General features: G+C 47.6%; 1 protein-coding gene across 4 annotated transcripts in view; it reads right to left on the minus strand.

Annotated features, from left to right (window-relative positions):
- Window positions 1–18507, minus strand: part of OLAH (oleoyl-ACP hydrolase) — a 39119-nt gene that overhangs the window by 10451 nt on the left and 10161 nt on the right. For 3 of the 4 annotated variants that reach the window (XM_066585606.1, XM_066585607.1, XM_066585605.1), the window contains 5 exons: window positions 11943–12081; window positions 8954–9053; window positions 7977–8146; window positions 5528–5616; window positions 2380–4762 (listed from right to left, as the gene is read on the minus strand). In XM_066585606.1, coding sequence (XP_066441703.1) covers window positions 4620–4762; window positions 5528–5616; window positions 7977–8146; window positions 8954–9053; window positions 11943–12081 — 641 coding nt within the window. In that variant the 3' untranslated portion in view covers window positions 2380–4619. Of the gene's footprint in view, window positions 1–2379; window positions 4763–5527; window positions 5617–7976; window positions 8147–8953; window positions 9054–11942; window positions 12082–18507 lie in introns of those variants that run through there. The other variant, XM_066585608.1, reaches the window with a different exon arrangement.

An 18507-nucleotide genomic window follows, 5' to 3' on the forward strand; every position in this document is an offset into this window, starting at 1 on the left:
TTCTACTAGTTCCAATCCACAGGTAAAATCCGTCTTGTGACCTCGGCCTTAATGGCGCACATTGGGCACGGCTCCTTGGTGTAGAATCGTTCAGTAACCACTCCATATTAACCTAAAGCGGAGTCCCTGTACTGGTTTGTTCACACGTTGTGGATCCGCACCCACATCTGCACCAGCGCTGCGCATTTTGACACTGCAGAAAATCCACACCAATCCCGGACTGTTCCCCGGCGGCGGACTCTATGCAGACTTTCCACAATATCTGCATCTGGTACAAATTTTGCTGCAGATTTGACCTGTTGAACACGCAGTGGATTTTTCATCGTCCACCTGGGAACAGACTGTGAGGACGCATGGTGCAGATCACACTGCGATGTCAGAGGTGCACCTTAGAAACACTTAAAGGGGTTGTCCCACTGTGCAAAATGGCTCTATATACTTCTGTATGGCCATTACAGAGCACTTTGTAATATAATGTGTGCTTTGTAATTATGCCATACAGAAGATGTATAGAGCCATTTTGCACAGTAGGACAACCCCTTTAACCCCTTTAAGCTGAGTTTGCCAAAAAAGATGCCTTTTTCTTTAATTTTTTTTTTATTTTTAACATTTGTGTATTTTGGCACATTCATGCAAAAGCCGAGGAGCTCCAATATGTAACACCACAAATGTGCTGCTTTGCCTCAGGTTTAGGCCGCCTCCACACAGGCGCCTTTATAGCGTGATTTTTCTCGTGATGCGACAGCGCTACAAATCGCATGTATGTAGAGCCCAGCCCTTCCTATGGGCTCCTCCACATGAGCGATGCTTTGTAGCAGGGGAGACTACAACATTGCAGCATGTGCTATAACTAATATATAATATTCTCTTATTAAAGCCCAAGTCTTTGGGGGATGCAACTCTTACAGTAGGAAACCTTACAGGAAAAGCCCTAAAGCTCTAACTACAGTAAAAGCACAAAAAATAATACATCACCTAAGAGGCGCTGCCATCTCTGGCGCACGTCTCTTCACCTCCGGCACTTGTCTTTAGTCTTCTGCCAGCCCTTCCTGGATTGAAGGATCAAATACCCTGCCTCCAGCAAGGGCTGGCTGTGATTGGCTGAGCTACAGTGCTTGGGACCCAATCACAGCCAGCCCTTCCCGGAGGCAAGGATTTAGATCCTCTAATCCTTGAAGGGCTGGCAAAAGACTAGACAAGTGATAGAGGTGAAGAGGAGACAAGTGGCAGAGATGCCAGTGGGAGGAGGAGGAGGGGAGGGGGGGGACTGCAGCTAGGGTTTATTTTCTGAGTAGTGTTTTATATTTTGTGTTCACTTCTGTAGCACCACATGGGACTCTATAGCAACACAATTGCAATATTGCCATGAGAAAGTGCAGCGATATCGCCCAGATGCAATATTGGTGTCGCCCATGTGGAAGCGGCCTTAAGCTCACTTGCCTGTTCTTGTCAAGGCACAACACTTGTGAGTAGTAAAGCGTCCCACCGCCGTCCCAACAAAGCTGAGGCCGCTGGCAGACCGGTCACATATGTTAAGTAGAAAACGATACTATTTTGACAAGCCACAGATACCGCCTTTCTTACCCAAACTGGGCACTCTGGATATTTGGCCACAGTGACTGCTCTGGGTTAGAGTGCCGTCTGTCTTGGACAGCACATGGAAAATGTATTCTAGTGCCTTTTGGCTTCCATTAAACTTCAACCAAGGACCCCTGATTGTCTCTGGCAGAAGGCTGCTTGGTTCAGAAGTGGAGGATCTTCGGCCTTGAAGGGTTTGGATAGGAGGTCAGCGTGTAACAAACAAAATGTGCGAAACTGGGGTTTTAGTGGAAAGTGGGCCAGTAATGTGGCCCAGGACACAATGGCTCTGTAGCATGGACTATATGATCCACCAGCACATACCTGTTACTAGAGATGCATCCATACCACCTGAATGGAAGGTTGCACACACATCAATTAGTCTTGGGTGCCCATGAGCCTGCTGCAAGTCTCTAGCTGTCTTTCCTTGAAGCCATGTAGGATCATACCTAATCCCAAGCCTGGATAAAGAAACAACCGGAAAAAAATTTTCAGCTGCGCTTCAATACCGACCCTTAAAGGTATATGGGGAATAAGCTACTAGAAACACATGTTAATAGTAAGCTGTTTTATTCCCCAAAAAACATATACATCCAGATAAAGATAAAAATGGGTTTAGAGAAATAAGCAACGTGTTTCTGCGTCAACTGACGCCTTTAGCAAGCCTTGATAAAGGCGTCACGCATTGCTTATTTCTCTGAACCCATTTTTATCTTTCTCTGGATGTATGTTTTTTGGGGAATAAAACTTAGCTTACTATTAACGTGTTTCTAGTAGCTTATTCCCCATATACCTCTAAGGGTCGGTATTGAAGCGCAGCTGAAACATTTTTTTCTGGTTGTTTCTAGATCATATTATCCCCATTGTTTGTTTGGAAGAACTTTGGGGCACATTTTGTGCTGCTGCTCTCCAGAAAGACATGGATGTGTAATATCCGATGCACAGATCTATGTCTTTTTGGATATTACGGAAGGCCCCACACTAAAGAAACTCCTGAAGGCGAACTTGGATTCCAGGTGTAGGCGGGACACAAGTTTTTGTTGCTCTGCCTGACACCCGGTAAGTAGGATTACCGATAGTATTTATTATCTTTTTTCCATGGATATGGCGCTCTCCCTAATTTGTGTTTAAGCCTGGATAAGGGGGAGGGTTAAGGAAACACTTAGTGACCTATCCTGCAAAAACTTTGCCTTTAAAACCCAACGAAAGAGATCTCACCTGATGACCGTGGAGGGAGCTTGCCTTTAGGCTGGGGGTCACACGGGGCGTAATAGCTGTGGAATTTCCATGCAGCCTTTTTCCCCATGGTTTTTTATTTTGGGACCAGCCAGCAAAGTGGATGAGATTTACAAAAATCTTGTCCACATGCTGCGGCCAATCCGCACTAATACGCCACGTGGAATTCAAAGCTATGGCATGCCAATTCTTTCCCTGTTTCCGCTCTCCTCTCTATGGGGGTAGATGGCCGCAGCAGAATACAGGTGGGGAAGCTGCTTCAAAATCGGTGGTGAAAGGCTGCGGGTTTGTAAACTGCATGTCTCCCATGAAAACCTCACGGTATCTTCATGCAGTCATTCCACTGGATTTCAGTCCCGTGTGACCCCAGCCTTAGCCGTGAACGGATGAACTGCCAACGGCATACTCTGAAAACCCCCCCGATCCGGAAATGCTCTGACCAAGTCATCTTCACCTCCCAACGTCTCACGGCCGCTCAGATCCTTACACTTCTGTTTCCTGCCTTGGTGCCGCTGTATGGGGTGAATTGTGGATCCGGGGTTGGGATTTTTAGGAAACCGTTCCTCAGACCAGACTCGCACACGGGGTGGGGGACATCACACTGGAACTTTCCAAAATGTTAAGGAAACAAATGAAATCCACAGTAAAATCCCAGCAACAATCTGAGCCCACTGATGGGAAACTCCACAAAGACTCAGCCCTTCTTTTTTTCGCCTTCTATCCCGGTCCCCGCTGCTGTACGATATGGAGTTGCAGAACTTCTGTGCAAATTTTGCAAGTAAAGCATTGTGTGCGGCAATTTTTGGAAAGATCTATGGCTAAAATGGAGCTGAAAGCCACAACGGTGAGAATGCTCCAAGCTGCGGCTGCATTACGGGACCCAAGACCAATGGTGGCCTGTGCCAGTGCATGCGATAAGATGCAGGGAGTCTCCACTACGAGCTTCTAGGGGGAGGGTGGTATATACAATGCTCCACAATACAAACCGTAGAGACCAGCGAGCAACCTAACACTACACTGAGGGGGCGTTACACGGGGGATTTCCCTTATGCCACTTGTGTGTTGGGCGAGGCACAGGACAATAACCCACTTTTGGGCAGTAGTGACTATTATTCCCTATGAACCGCATATGGTAAAAAAAAAAAAAAAAAATGCAGTTTGGCAAGTGCAATAACTGGTCTGAGAACCTAGATTATGTCATGCTCAGCTGCAAATCACCTGTGTAAACGTGGCCTAAGGGCGCTTTCACACCTGGCTGGGAGCTCCGCTTTCCTGCTCCATTTGGGGAGCAGAAAAGGGAAATCCACGCGGCCCAATTGTTTCCATCTCTGGACGGATCCTACTGATTACAATGCGATCCGCTCCTTTTCCACCCAGCTGCCCGGTTTTGGGACGGAAGAAAAAGCACCGCCCACAGCGCTCCCCCCCCCCCCCCCCATATTTCCAACCGTGTCTGCGACAGAATCCCCGGCCGCACATGGGGAACTACTCTGACACAGATTTGCTATTCAGCATATCAGTCGGGGCTGCAGATATAGAATATACAGTGTTTCCCCAAAAATAAGACCGTGTCTTATAATAATTTTTGTTACATACATGTATAGCTGCCTGGACACTATTTAAATTGACTTTTTTAATTAACTGTTAGCAGGGCTTAATTTTGGAGTAGGGCTTATATTTCAAGCATCCTCAAAAAGCCTGAAAAATCATTTTGCATCCTCAAAAATTCTGTAAAATCATGCTATGTCTTATTTTCAGGGAAACAGGATAGTAGCAGATTTCCACTTTTGCACTGAAAATAAACATTAGAAATAATCACTTTCTGTTGTTTCTAAATATTTCGATATATAGGTCACCAATGACTTCTCATTTTTTGGGTCCTTCAGGTAGAAATGTCCTCCTGGCATCTTGTGGATATTGAAGTCTCCACTTGTGAGCTCCTGCCAAGCTGTAGACAAAAGCACAAGAAAGAAAGAAGCGCGATAATAGATCTCAGCGGAGGATCCTGGGCTTGTAAAATATACAAATACTGGCATTTAAAGGGGCTGCATGAAATTACCCCTCCCCCCCCAAGAAAAAATATGAGCTGCACCAGGTATTGCAGGTACTTGCTTGAATGGGGATAGCAGTTGCACGAGCGCCGCCCACCCTAATTTGAGCGATCAGCGAGAGTCTCAACAGCCACGGATCAAAACTTTAGACATGGCAGCAGTTTTTAAAAAGTGCAGCCACTCTAAGACTCCGTACTTCTTAGTTAGGGCCCTTTTACACAGTCCAATTGGGGAAGACCGTTGGTCTGCTCAATCATCGAGCCGTGTGAAGGTGTTGCTGATCGCCTGACAAACGAGAAAAACATTAGTTCGTAGAGTGATCGCATCTTTCAAGCGGCACATCCGCAGATGGGGGACCACGATAATGAAACTAGGAGGGCTGAACGAACAATTGTTCCCTACAGGGTCTGAATTGGCTTTTGTAGAAGACCAGTCAGGCGAGTGCAGATCCCTTTAATCGGCACTCGTTACAAGGTCCAGATCCGGAGGTGTAAAAGGAGCCTTACATTCCCAAGCTTAGCAAGAAGTAGGGGACAGATAGCATGACGGCAGGATCAGACTACGCGGGGTTAAGTTTAGGGTCTGTAACTATGGAGACACATCGGTCTGCACAGGAGCCGTATAGACTAACATACAGTAGTCAACCGCAAATGGAAACTTACCAGCCAAGTCATGGGGAATGTCTTCTGTTCCATCAAAACACGTCAGACTACATGACAGGGGAGGAGATGCGGGCTTATCAAAGCTGCGACTAAAAGAGATAGGTTCTATTAGTGTCCAAAAATGTGATTTAAGGAGACATCAGATACAAGAGCGATCTCCAATAATGTCAAGTGTGATGCAACAATGTGACTTAAAGGGGTTTTCTGGGACTTGGATATTGATAAGATAACATTAGGATAGAAATTGGTGGAGGTCCGACTCCCGGCGCCCCCCTGGTCAGTCGACTGAAGAGGCGCTGGTGAGCGCTGACTCACATCAATCCTTTACCAGACGCCATGACGAACATTTTGTAATGGTTGTGTCTCGTAAACAATGGGGGGGGCCGGACCCTTCAATTAGCTGATCGTTGGGAGTTGAATCTCACTGATCTGATAGGGATTACCAATCATTAGAATAGGTCACCAATATCAGATCCCAGAGGGTATTCCGGCTGTATTTACGTGTCCATAACATCGATGAGTGACCTAACCGGACGACTCCAGACCCCATCTATGACATTGTAGATTCAGATGATGCCCGGGTTTGAGTCAGGAGCCCCGCGGTCAGGCCTGGCTACTTGGCCGTATGACGGACCATAAAGGCAGCTGGGTTTACAGTCGCCATCACCGATCGAAGAGTTATCTTATCCAACCTTACCCGGTCTGTAGGCACACAGAGCTGATGCAAGATACCTACTTGTTTGCCCTGGGTGTCCTCTTACCCGTCAGGGTGTTGTACCGACTTAAGGTGCTTTTACACGGACCGATAATCAGATTCCAGCAAGAATCCGAACGATTTGTTCTGCATGCAGAATAACGAGTGATGAATCGTCCCGTGTAAACGAGCGCCTGCTTACCGTGAATGGAGGCAGGCGGTCAGGGCGGAATGAACCCCGGCGCGCTAAATCTCCATTCACTAGCGGCCATCCTTCCTGTGTAACAGCGCAGTAACGATTATCGATGGGACGACTGTCGGGCATCTGACATCCATCAGGTCTTCATGTATAGAAGCAGCTTTACAATCTGAACAAGCAGAGCTGCAGTGCGAGACCCCCTTCGTACATGGCATATCGAAGGAGGGCTTTCCACAACGGACCCCCCCCAGCCAGTACGCAGCTAAATAGTGCGGATTTGGCGCTCTAGCTGTTCAAAGCCATCTGAATGCAGCCTACAGCAAGCGTGTACGAGGTCCGACCCCGCTGTCCGGGGGACTACATGGTTACTACACTTCCATTTACCCCGTCGTCTTCTACTGTCTACAGGTGATCAAGAAGAGAGGTCAAAGAGTGAAAAGAGACATGACTGTAGGATGAGACTATATGGAACCTTTCCGTAGTCTGTAACCATGGTGACGCATACACTATCCTACCAACAGTAATTGGACCCCTGAGCGACAATCACAAGTAGTATTTATTTCCATATGTTGCTACTTAGTGCGGCTCCTTTGGCCCCAATGATATCGGATACTTTCTGTGGCATACTTTCTACTAATGTCTGACACACTTGAGCTAGTATTTCCCTTCATTCACCCTGCAAATATTTGGTGAGTTCTCTCAAAGATGATGGACGCTGTCCATATTTCCTGACCCAATCTTCCAATTCGTCCCAGTAGGGTCCAGCCAGTCCATATGCAAGGAACATCCATATCCTCAAACCAACATAGAACAGTGCTGGATCTGTGACGAGGCGCGTTGTCTTGTTGGCAGTATGGCCGACCATTCCCAGAGTATTACCACATTGTCTGCAGCACATCACTGTCTAGTATGTCAGGGTACACCTCCATGTTCATTATCTTTGTAATTACAACCAGTGGACCGAGGCCATGCCACGTAACACATTCCCCGACCATAACGGACCCTCCGCCGTACATAACTGTTGGCACAAAACTCACACAAAAAGCGTCCTCCACACGCAGGTATGTCTGTCTGATGTGAAGATGGAGTAGAGTGATTCATCGCTCCATAGAACGTTCTTCCATGGCTCAGCTGTCCAATGATGACGCTCCTTACACCATTGTAGACGGCCGGTGCATCTGCTTTGAAAGAGCTCACTAGATGAGTTCCAGGATGAATGGAGGGAAATCCCAGCTGAAGTGTATCAGACACTAATAGAAAGAATACCACTGAGTATCCCATGTCATTAAGGCAATAGGAGCCCCACTAAGTATTACCGTATGGAAATAAATACTACTTTTGATTCTTGCTCAGGCGTCCCATTACTTTGGTAGTGAATGTCTGCATGATAGCTGTATACACAAAACGGCAGGAGATTTTTTAATCAGTATTATTTACAAAGTTGCTTCTTTAACATGTTTGTTGCACTGCAGCGGAGACGGACGCATGTATAAACAGGGGGGCGGAGCAAACAAACAACTATACAGGGAATTCTGGGAGAAACTGTAAGAACTTACACAAAGTTGTCAAAAACTATTACATCAGCCTTCAGCGGTGGCAGGAAGAGCTGCAGGGCCTCCTTGTTCCCCAGAATTTCGGCAGGTGTTCCCCCCACTGAAGTTACCCACTTCAGAAATTCACCATCATTTAGCTCAGACTTCTTTATAGAGGAGTGAAGAAATTTGGCCTAAAAGGTGCAGAGAGTTTTTTTTAGTGACTTTTCATTTTTAGTCTGTGCAGACGTTGCTGCGTCACAAGGTCATTCCTATGGGGTTCGAATTCCGCATCTGTTAAAATCCGCAAGATTCAATTCCGCAATGGAAAAGGTTTCTGCTGCGGAATTACGGAGGTCTTGTCGATTTCTAACATAGAGGAGATGAAATTCCGCAATTAAAGGGCTTATTTACATGAGCGTATATCGGACATTGTTTTCACGGCCAGCTGATATACGCGTCCATCTAAGCAGTTCCCTCCCACTCAACGGCTCTCTGCCTCTCTCCTCCCCTCCAAGCGGTTTGCAATGGGAGTGGGCGGGATAGGGGGTGGAGCTTAACTCCGCCCCCTCCCATTGCAAACACTAGAGTGGACGAGAGAAGCAGAGAGTCGGTGAAGGGGAAGGAAGGGGGGGGGGGGGGGTTTAAATTGCTCAGAGTGAAGCCTATATTGGCCGGGAGTGAAAACCCAACCAATATACGCTCGTGTAAACAAGCCCAAAGTCTGCAGAAAAAAAAAGCAAGAAATGCCACAAAACGTCACACAGAACACATTTTGCAGTTAGAAACGCAACAAGATCCAAACAAATTGCCAAAATCTGCATTAGCGCTGCATCCTGCGGACAATTCTGTTCCGTGTAAAAGGTCCCTTTGGGTTGTGCATGGACAGAAAAACTGCCTCAAAGACAGCAAAAACCAAAACTCAGTGGGCTCCATCGGACCACCTCAACCTTCAGGAGTGACCACTTGTGAAGCATCTCAGTGCTGTGGGTAAGACTCACGTGAGGGGCAGAGGCTCCGGACACAAACAGATGCGCGGGCTCCAGACCATACTTCTCTTTTAGTCTTACTGCAGTAGCAAAGCTGGTGAAGGCCCCGAAGCTGTGAAGAAGGCGAAACAAACGTGAGATGATCAGTTTCAGGAAAGTGCCAAATGGAATCTACAATGAGCGGCTGCCAACGGCGGACACACGGAGAGACTGTAATTAATCCGGCATCTGTAAGCGCTCGCCAGACTCTACAGACAACGGCACAAACTCGCTTTGTCCTGAGGAATACTTCAAGACTTCATCAGACGTCGTGCGCTGGGTTAGGGGCTGACCGCCCATGTGAGGCATTAGTGGTGGCTTTACATGGACAGCCATCATCCGAAGAGTCGCTCAATAAAAGTGAATGCATGCAAGTTTTCCAAGCAGGTGACAAGTGAGAACTCATTCAAGCCGCTTTGTTTCATCTCACCTAAAAACTGATTGATCAACCATTGTCTGGTGGTAAGTGTCATTAATGACTAGCAAACAGCTTTGTAGGGAGCGTGCTTGTCCAACATGTGCCTCCCACCGGACGCTGATTGGCTCCCACCTATTTTTTTTAGCATTCTTCCCTCCCACTTAACAATCATTGGTTCCCAAAAACAGATAAATACGTGCGAGTGATCCTCAACCGAACTGATGTAGTCTCCCGCTGGTTTGGCCTTCAACAAAACATTCGGAGCTACAAGCATCTCGGAGCAGTGAGTTTTCACTTGAAGGCCGCTCACAAGTACTTATGGGTGATCAGTGGACTTGGCAACCAATAATCGCGTGTTGGGGAGTAAATTTCAAACATATACCCCGAAAAGAATCTCATGCCCCCCAACTAGTCAACGAATTATACAAGTATGTCGGCCCATGTAAATGAGACCAATAATTAATTTAATACGAACCTCACACACTCGCCTCCAGGACTTCACCAGAGCTGCACCCATCCTCTGGAACGCTCTACCCCAAGGCATCCGAACAATTCCCCATGCACGAAATTTCAGACGTGCCTTAAAAACGCACCTCTCCAGGGAGGCATACTAAATCCCCTGACCTAGTCCCTCGCTCCCCTATGGCTCCCCACACGTTTCACCCTGTCTATTACATACGACCTCTACCCCTGCACTTCCTTACCGCCCCACCCCGTTTGCTTTCTAATAACGGATTTCCGCATGAAATCCCCTACTGCCTGTGTTCCCCCATGCCTCGCCCCCCGTTGTACCTCCTGTATCACCCCCCACCCCAATTGTTTCAAACTGATTGTACCTCACATTATTCGCCTTTATCCCATGCCTGAAAGCGCTGTGGAATATGTTGGCGCCATACAAATAAAGATTATTATTATTTAGTGATTGTGGAATCGGACACTCTCTATATAACAGCACACAGTCCTTTGTACACTTTGATGACCTATTGAAGCCACCATTAGGCTGGCCATACACATGAGCCAGCAGTTGGCCAAACGCTCATTCAGCTGACTGGTACCTCTCCCAACCTCTATATAGCGGGCAGAAGTAAGCCAGCCACTGCCAGAGTCCTCAGGTACCGGCTTATCTATCCTAGAACTAAAAGGACCGGGCAAGTTGAAATACAGTCACATGATGCTTATCTGAATCAGTAGGTTCGGCCATTATATATCGAATGCGTAAAGCCAGCTTAAAACATACCGTACCAACGCCTCCCAGTGGGGATCTAGCCTAAACGAACATCACGGCAGCCATTTTGGAGAAAGCACCGCCATGAATACAACCTAGGGTTCCCAGTCTGTAGCCACAAGTATGTGAACACCGGTCTATCACATTCATTATGTCGCTAATGTAGAGTTGGTTCCAGTTTTTGATGCTGTGAAAGTAGCCCCCACGCTGCTGGGAAGGCTTTTCACGGGATTTTGGAAAGTATTTGTAGAAATTACAGTCCATTCATCCACAAGAGCATTAAAGGGGTTCTGTCCACAAAATAAAAAAAGGTTATACTCACCTGTGCCTTACCGGGCCATTCACCAGGAACCTGCCGCTCTCCTGATGTCCCTCCGGCAGCCTTTCTATCACAGTGCAGAAGCTGGCAAAGTTCCAGCTTCTGCCACTGCTTCAACCACTGCCGGACGGCAAGTACAGACCACTGATTGGCCTGGCCGTGTCTAACCTCTGACGTCCTCAGAGAGTCAACAGCGAGTGCGCATGCGTCCCCCTTTGTGGCGCGCTTGTGCACTCACCGACCACTCTCTGAGGACGTCAGAGGTCAGATGTGGCCAGGTCAGCGTCAGCGTGTAGGAGCCAATGGGAGATGACCCCTCCTGTGGCAGGTAAACAAGGGAGGGAACAAACATAGGGGGCAGGATGAGAGGGGGCAGGATGAGAGGGGATTTTGCTGACAGAACCCCTTTAAAGTTGTTTTTTCACATAGCAGCTAATAAAGGTTTGATGGTGGGGCTCTGATCAGCGAGACATCAATCATTAGAATGGTGGAACCCTGTTCCTCCTTTTCAAGACTGGTGCAGTGGGAGAAGCTGTATGAAACAATGGCCAAGCATTGGCATGCTATGCTCCTTAGAAGTCTATGAGTAACACAGACAGATAGAAGACTGTGCACTTCCCCGACTGTTGCTCCATCCACTCCTCCCACCTCAGTTGTCCTTAGGAGGAGGCACAGGGGGACACAGACCCAGCAGCTATTCTATGGTTATTCAACCATTAAGAATGATAGTGCAATGCCGGAACAAGACTGTCTGCATCCTTCTTATAGTCGGTTCTTGTAGGGGTGGGCTCCGGGTTTGATGCCCCTTTAAAACAAGCCTTGTTACTTTAATCTGGAAATACTTATAGAATACACTTCAAACACTACAATACTTTTCCTACTTGGTGTTGCAATTTCCCTGCTGAGGAGTGTATAATGCCTGCACCTTGTATGCATGCCCATCACATCACTTAGTGCCTTCTGATTGGTCCATTTAATGTGATATATAGGAAATATTTACCTGTGTCCAAAAAAAACAAAGCTTTTTCCCTGCAGTTGCGGCAACAATACAGTAATAACTTCATCGATGATTTGGTCCATGCTTTGAGTAAATGGCTCTGAAGACCGGGACTCTCTTCCTGGAAGCCTGATGGAGCAGACTGGAGAAACAAGCAGAGTCAGATGCTTTTATACAAGGTGCTCTATTGGTGATGCTTGCTTTAGAGATAAGCCTCCGTTTACTGGTTCATGTACATTAGAGACACATCTATAATGCTGGGTTCCCACATGACTGTTTCACCGCGGAAATCTTGTGGTTTTGCCGCAGCGAAAAAACGCGAGATTTCTGCGGGATAAGCGCAGCTTCAAAACCCACGACACTGAGCCACGGGTTTTGAAGCGTCTTCTCCGCATTCTTTTCCATTGCGGCTCAATCTCCCATAGAGAGGAGCGAGGCTGCAACGAAAAAAAAAATAAAATAATGGACATGCTGCGTCCAGGGAATCCACACCGTAGCGCCGGCTAATGCCAGCTTTGCCGCGACGGATTGTCCGCCTCGTGTGGACAAGAGTTTTGACAAATCTCGCTCACATGGCTGGCTAATTCTGGGATTAGCAGCCGCGGACGGATTTGCCGCAGCGAAACTCCGCAGAAAACCCGCCCTGCATGAACCCAGCCTAAAGATGCAAGTTTGGTGCCAGCAAGAAATGGTGGACAGACATACAGCTGCAATTACAGTTACCCCTACCCCACTTAACAAAACAGGTTTATTTGTCAAATTTACAGTCAGCTAGGATAGTGACTCCAGAACTTTTTCTGAAACTAAGCCTTGGGGGACTTTGAGCTACGCTTGGGATCTTGTTGGAAGGTCCAATAACTTTTTGGACTGCTCTCTTAACTTAGTCTTATTTTAATATGCAATCATAATTCACAGTCAAAGCCCTCACCAGTCCAAGTATTTGATGTGTTTTATCTCAAGCATACCTGATACAACTAATCAAGGGCTTCATTAGTTACATCAGGTGTGCTTGAGACAACACCCGATTTCCAAATGTGTGCTTTTATGAAGGATTCTCTTCAGGGGTAAAATAATTCTGAGACTACAGTAGTTATTAAAAGTGACATTTTGTGTTGAATTTGGAGCAACTGCTTGTTATATAAGTTGTGTTGAGCTCTTTAAATAGTTCTAAATCACTGGACACTGCAGGCTAGCCCCGACCCGGTCTCTTCAGCACTGCATGCATCACTCACTATCAATATTACAATCAAGCACAGAGGATGAAGTCTCCAGGGTGCTCTCCTCCACTCGCCCCACCACCTGCGCTTGCGACCCTCTCCCCCCACACCTCCTCCGCTCCTTTTCCCCGACTGTCATTACCCACCTCGCCACCATCTTCAACCTCTCCCTGACCTCTGGCATCCCCCCCACCCATTTAAACACTCCCTCATATCCCCTCCGCTAAAGAAACCGACCTTTGACCTGACCAACCCGGTCAACTACTGACCCATTTCAAGCCTCCCCTTCATATCCAAACTATTAGAACGCCTGGTTTATTCCTGCCTCACACACTTTCTTTCTGATAACCCTCTCCTCGAACCCCTCCAGTCCAGCTTCTGCTCCATACACTTGACCAAAACCGCCCTCACAAAAGTATCAAACTACCTGAGGGCAGCAAAGTTGAGAAGGGACTACTCCCTACTGATCCTCCTCAACCTCTCCGCTGTGTTTGACACGGTCGACCAGAGCCTCCTCCTCGCTATGCTTCTTTGGCTTAAAGGACACTGCTCTCTCCTGGCTCTCCTCCTACCAATCTGACCGCTCTTTCAGTGTCTCCATCGCTGGTTCCATCTCCTCTCCGCTCCCCCTCACTGTTGGGGTCCACCAGGGCTCGGTCCTCGGCCCCCCTCCTCTTTTCTATCTACACAGCCCCGAGTCAGACAAATCATCCAAAGATTTGGCCTCCAATATCATCTCTATGCTGATGGCACCCAGGTATACACCTCCTCCATTGAGATCTCTGCACCCTTCCTCCAAAACATCACCGACTGTCTCTAACACTATGTCCTCCCTTTTTCTCAGACTCTCGTCTTCCTGCCCTTAAACAGCGAACTTCCCCCCAACATCTCCATATCAGTGTCTGGTACCATCATAACTTCCAGACAGCAGGTCCGCTGCCTTGGGGTGGGGGTCACATTGGATTCTGACCTCTTCTTTACCCCCCACATCTAATCTCTGGTCTGAACATGTCCCTGTACCTCAGGAATATTGCTAAAATCCGTCCACTAATCACCACAACCACGCTAAAGACACTTGTGGTCGACCTCATCCATTCCCAAATCGACGACTGCAACTAGAGCAACGCCGGACCTCTGGAACGCTCTACCCTAAAACATCCGGACAATCCCCGATCCACAGAATTTCAGACGTGCCTTAAAAATGTACCTCAAAAAAAAAAAAAAAAAAAAAAAGAGCACACCAAATCTCCTGATCTAATCCCCCCCCGACAACATGATCCCCTGCCCGCCCTCATGGCTGCCCACATTTTCCACTTTGCCTATCGTGTACATTTCCTGCCCCCGGACCTCCTGTATCACCCCCAACCCATTTGTTTAAAAAATAAAAAAATTATACCATATGTAATTTGTCGTATTCTGTGCGCTACCCCGTGCTTCATCACCTGCAGCCGGAACCTCCCGTATCCCCCTCAGCCTGTTTGTTTCCAACTAATTGCATACGGCATGTTAATCGTCGTACTGTTTGTGTTCCCCCGCGCTTTGTAAGCGCTCTGCAAATAAAGATTATTATTATAAGTCCCTAATTGTTTGTTTTTCGTGGCAGACAGCCGGCAGGATGTAAATTTGGCCGATAAACCTTGAATAATAATTGCAACTGCATGTGACTACAGAAGTACAATGTGATCGTTCCCAGCAGGTGAAAACACGTAATCCTGTAGATATGATGCATGTAATGGCTACAAGAATACATGATGGTACAGCAGCTAGGGGACCTCTCGGCCTCTTCGTCGGGCTATGATGGAATAGATCTGAAGAGGCATGAATAGTTATACACACTTATAACATACATACTTATGACAAGGCACAGATATGGATGGGATTGGTTCGCACTTAAAAGGAATTCTGCAACAGCAAACAAACCTTTTTTTGTCTAGGCACTGATAGCGGAGTGAAAGTTTTATGGTCCCTGAATTACTGTTGGGGGGGGGGGGGGGGGGGGTCACCAGGCCAGCAGTCTTATCTGTGTTATAGATGTCTCACACCTCCCATTCACCCATAAAACCTTGGCAATAATTCAATCCTCTATTGAACGTGTCAAAAGTTGTTGTAAATGTATATTTCCAAATTCTTCTGTGGCTTTGTGACATGAAACCGCCCTTCAATATCATAACTCTCAGATCTCCTATGTCATGTCCATGGTTAGAGAAGTGCTCGGCCGCAGGTGATTCTGTCCTCCTCTGTTTAATTGTGTGGCGATGAGATCTCATCCTTGCTTTCAGTTTTTGCCCTGTTTCTCCAACATAAAGACCCCCAACAGGACATTTACTGCACCGGATCAGGTACACAACATTGGACAACCCCTGCCCCCCAACAACAGTAATTCAGGGACCATAAAACCATCACTCCCTTATCAGTGTCCGTGTTGTAGAATTCCTTTAAAGTGCCAACCAATCACATCCATGTCTGTGCCTTGTCGTGTGTGTGTGTGTGTGTGTGTGTGTGTGTGTATACATACAATCTCCATGTCTGTGCCTTGTCATATGTATGTTATAAGTGTGTATAACTATTCATGCCTCTTCAGATCTATTCCATCATAGCCTGACGAAGAGCCCGAGAGGTTCCCAAGCTGCTGTACCATCATGTATTCTTGTAGCCATTACATGTATCATATCTACAGGATTACGTGTTTTCACCTGCTGGGAACGATCACATTGTACTTCTGTAGTCACATGCAGTTGCAATTATTATTCAAGGTTTATCAGCCAAATTTACATCCTGCCGGCTGTCTGCCACGAAAAACAAACAATTAGGGACTTATAATAATAATAATCTTTATTTGCAGAGCGCTTACAAAGCGCGGGGGAACACAAACAGTACGACGATTAACATGCCGTATGCAATTAGTTGGAAACTAAAGGTCTCATATCTACAAGACTCCTTGGTTTCTCCTGGGAACAATCCCACTTTGCTCTACTGACGACACGGACCGGACCTTGGTTTACATTATACATAAGTACAGAGACCGTAAAAACAATCGCCTGGTCAGATGGACCCAGATTCCTGCTGCACCGCGCTGATTGGAGGTCAGAATTTGGCACAAGCAGCATGAATCGATGACCCCTTCCTGTCAGACTGGTGGAGTAGACGCTTTCTCAGCCCACCACCCCGGGTCCTCAGATCCCTATGCATGGACGATGCAATAAATAGCTGCAGTTCTGAAGGCCATTGCGGGTCCAAGGGCTACTGGATAGGGGTCTCTAGCACAGCGACCAGGGTGTATTGGCCTACAGGGATTGCCACAACTCACCGGGCTGGGCCTGTACGGGTGGGGTGGTATGGAAGGAACAAGCTGTTGACCCACAGCAATCTAAAGGGGTAGGAATACATTTAGCAATCCCGCTGAGAGTGCATTATTATAAGGTGGGTGTCGTACAGAAGGCGATCGGCTCCCGGGGTCATCAACAGCAGAGAGTGCTGCAAAAAAGGTCCCTAACAAATCTGCCATTCGTGACGATGCCCTAAAATTCATTTTATCAAGATTTCAGAATGATAGTTATTTACTCAAGATAGGTTAAATGTGCCAACTGTGCCAACTCTGCATGTGACTACCCCCTCCACTATTGTCGTACCGCTGCATGACCACCAGATTTACCCTTCTGGACTCCAGGAAAGCTGGATGACCCAGTGTGGAGCTGTAACGTTGGACATATTGCTTGTTATACGTTGTCTATTCACCCGGGTGAGCGCGGCACTGGTCTGATAAACCACGACTGACAACCACTCAGATGGCACGCGTAGGAGACGATGGGCGATACGGGCTCAAAAATAGGGTATGCAGCGAGTTTTCAAGCAATGTGTCATTTACGTGTGCGAATTCCGTCATTATCGCTATTGGAGGAAACTTGTGCGTGAAACTCGTCCGAGCGAGCCAGACTTAGAGAGATGGCATTAACGTGACAGAAGGGCGAGCGGTGAAGCGTGGGGTCCCCAGAGATGCGGCAAGCTCTCACATACAGACAGTAAGTGCTCTCAGGTATTGTGACCCGCCGCGGCCCGGCTCTGAATACACTGGATACCTTAACCTGTTACCATTAGCTGCAGATGGCAGTGCCACAGAGGCGGGCATTGTGTCCTGCCGCAGGATATAGTGTGGCTGCTTTTCACTTGGAAACAGAGGGTCTCTTCTGTGCCGGAGGAGTATGTGATGTGACCGGCACTCCAATGCGGAGGGCCGCGGCTTTCCTTTGTTCCCTATGCTAATGTGGGCCCCAGATCCCCCGTCATTCTGTTCTTCTTCCAGCGACCTCAGTGAAAGCCTCTCCAGCTTTTCTTCCCCCACAAATGCTTTCTGGCGGTTCTGGATGCCGATATAAAGTAATAGACAATGCCCTCACCAAGGAGCTGAGCCCCTGCGCCCGCGCCCGCGACACTCTGTACTTAAGGCTTGTCTCAGTCCTTATTATAGGCAATGATGGGATAGAATTTGGGCTGGATAGACGGCAGCCAACGGCGGGGGATGTGCTGCTCCCGGTTTCCCTGTCCCCATCTGCCCTACAAGGCCACACGCACATTTATAAACCAGCTTCTGCATAAAAGAGACGCAAGCGGGCATTTGGGGAAAAATGTGCAACTTTTTTCTGCCTTTATACCAGCCCTGACATTTTTATGGAAAGTGGGCAAGGGCTTTCAGGAGGGGGTGGGGTGAGGGTGTATGGGGGGGGGTGATGATGTATGGGGGGGGGGGGGGGTTGGCCACCCTGGAAGGACAGATTTATGTATAATTTACGCCAGAGGCTGAGGTAGACTATGCCAGAAATATACGTCATGTTGGACCTGGCGAACCATTCTGAGAACATGCACAGAGCTGCCAGGATGCGCTTAAGGCCCCCTGTCCACGGGCGAGGCGGAATATCGCTAGTGATATTCCGCAGCAGGGGAGAGAACTGTCATGCCGCAATTTGAGTCCCAGGAATGGAGCATTGCTATGTACAATTGCCCGTGGGCAGGAGTCTGCGCCTCTTCATTTATTAAGCGCATCGTAGAAAGGCAAGACTTAGTATTTTGATAGGGGGAAATTTACTAACAACCACCTGTCCGTCTGTGAGTGAGTTACATGCTCCACCCCCTGATCACGACGGTGACGTCATCATAGATCCTATTCCATGGCAACCGAGGCCCTGGGGGTTTGTAGGGGATGCATAACTCACTCATTTTGGGATCTGGTACTGCAGGCTATGTAACCCAGATTATGTTCTTCCTTTATTAAAAAGGTATAATCTTTATTAGTGTGCATTAAGAAGGGTTATTTAACACCCGTATCCTCCACATGCTGCTCTAACTGATATTCGCTA

Source organism: Eleutherodactylus coqui, chromosome 12 (genome assembly GCF_035609145.1).
Source record: "Eleutherodactylus coqui strain aEleCoq1 chromosome 12, aEleCoq1.hap1, whole genome shotgun sequence".
Lineage (NCBI taxonomy): Eukaryota > Metazoa > Chordata > Amphibia > Anura > Eleutherodactylidae > Eleutherodactylus > Eleutherodactylus coqui.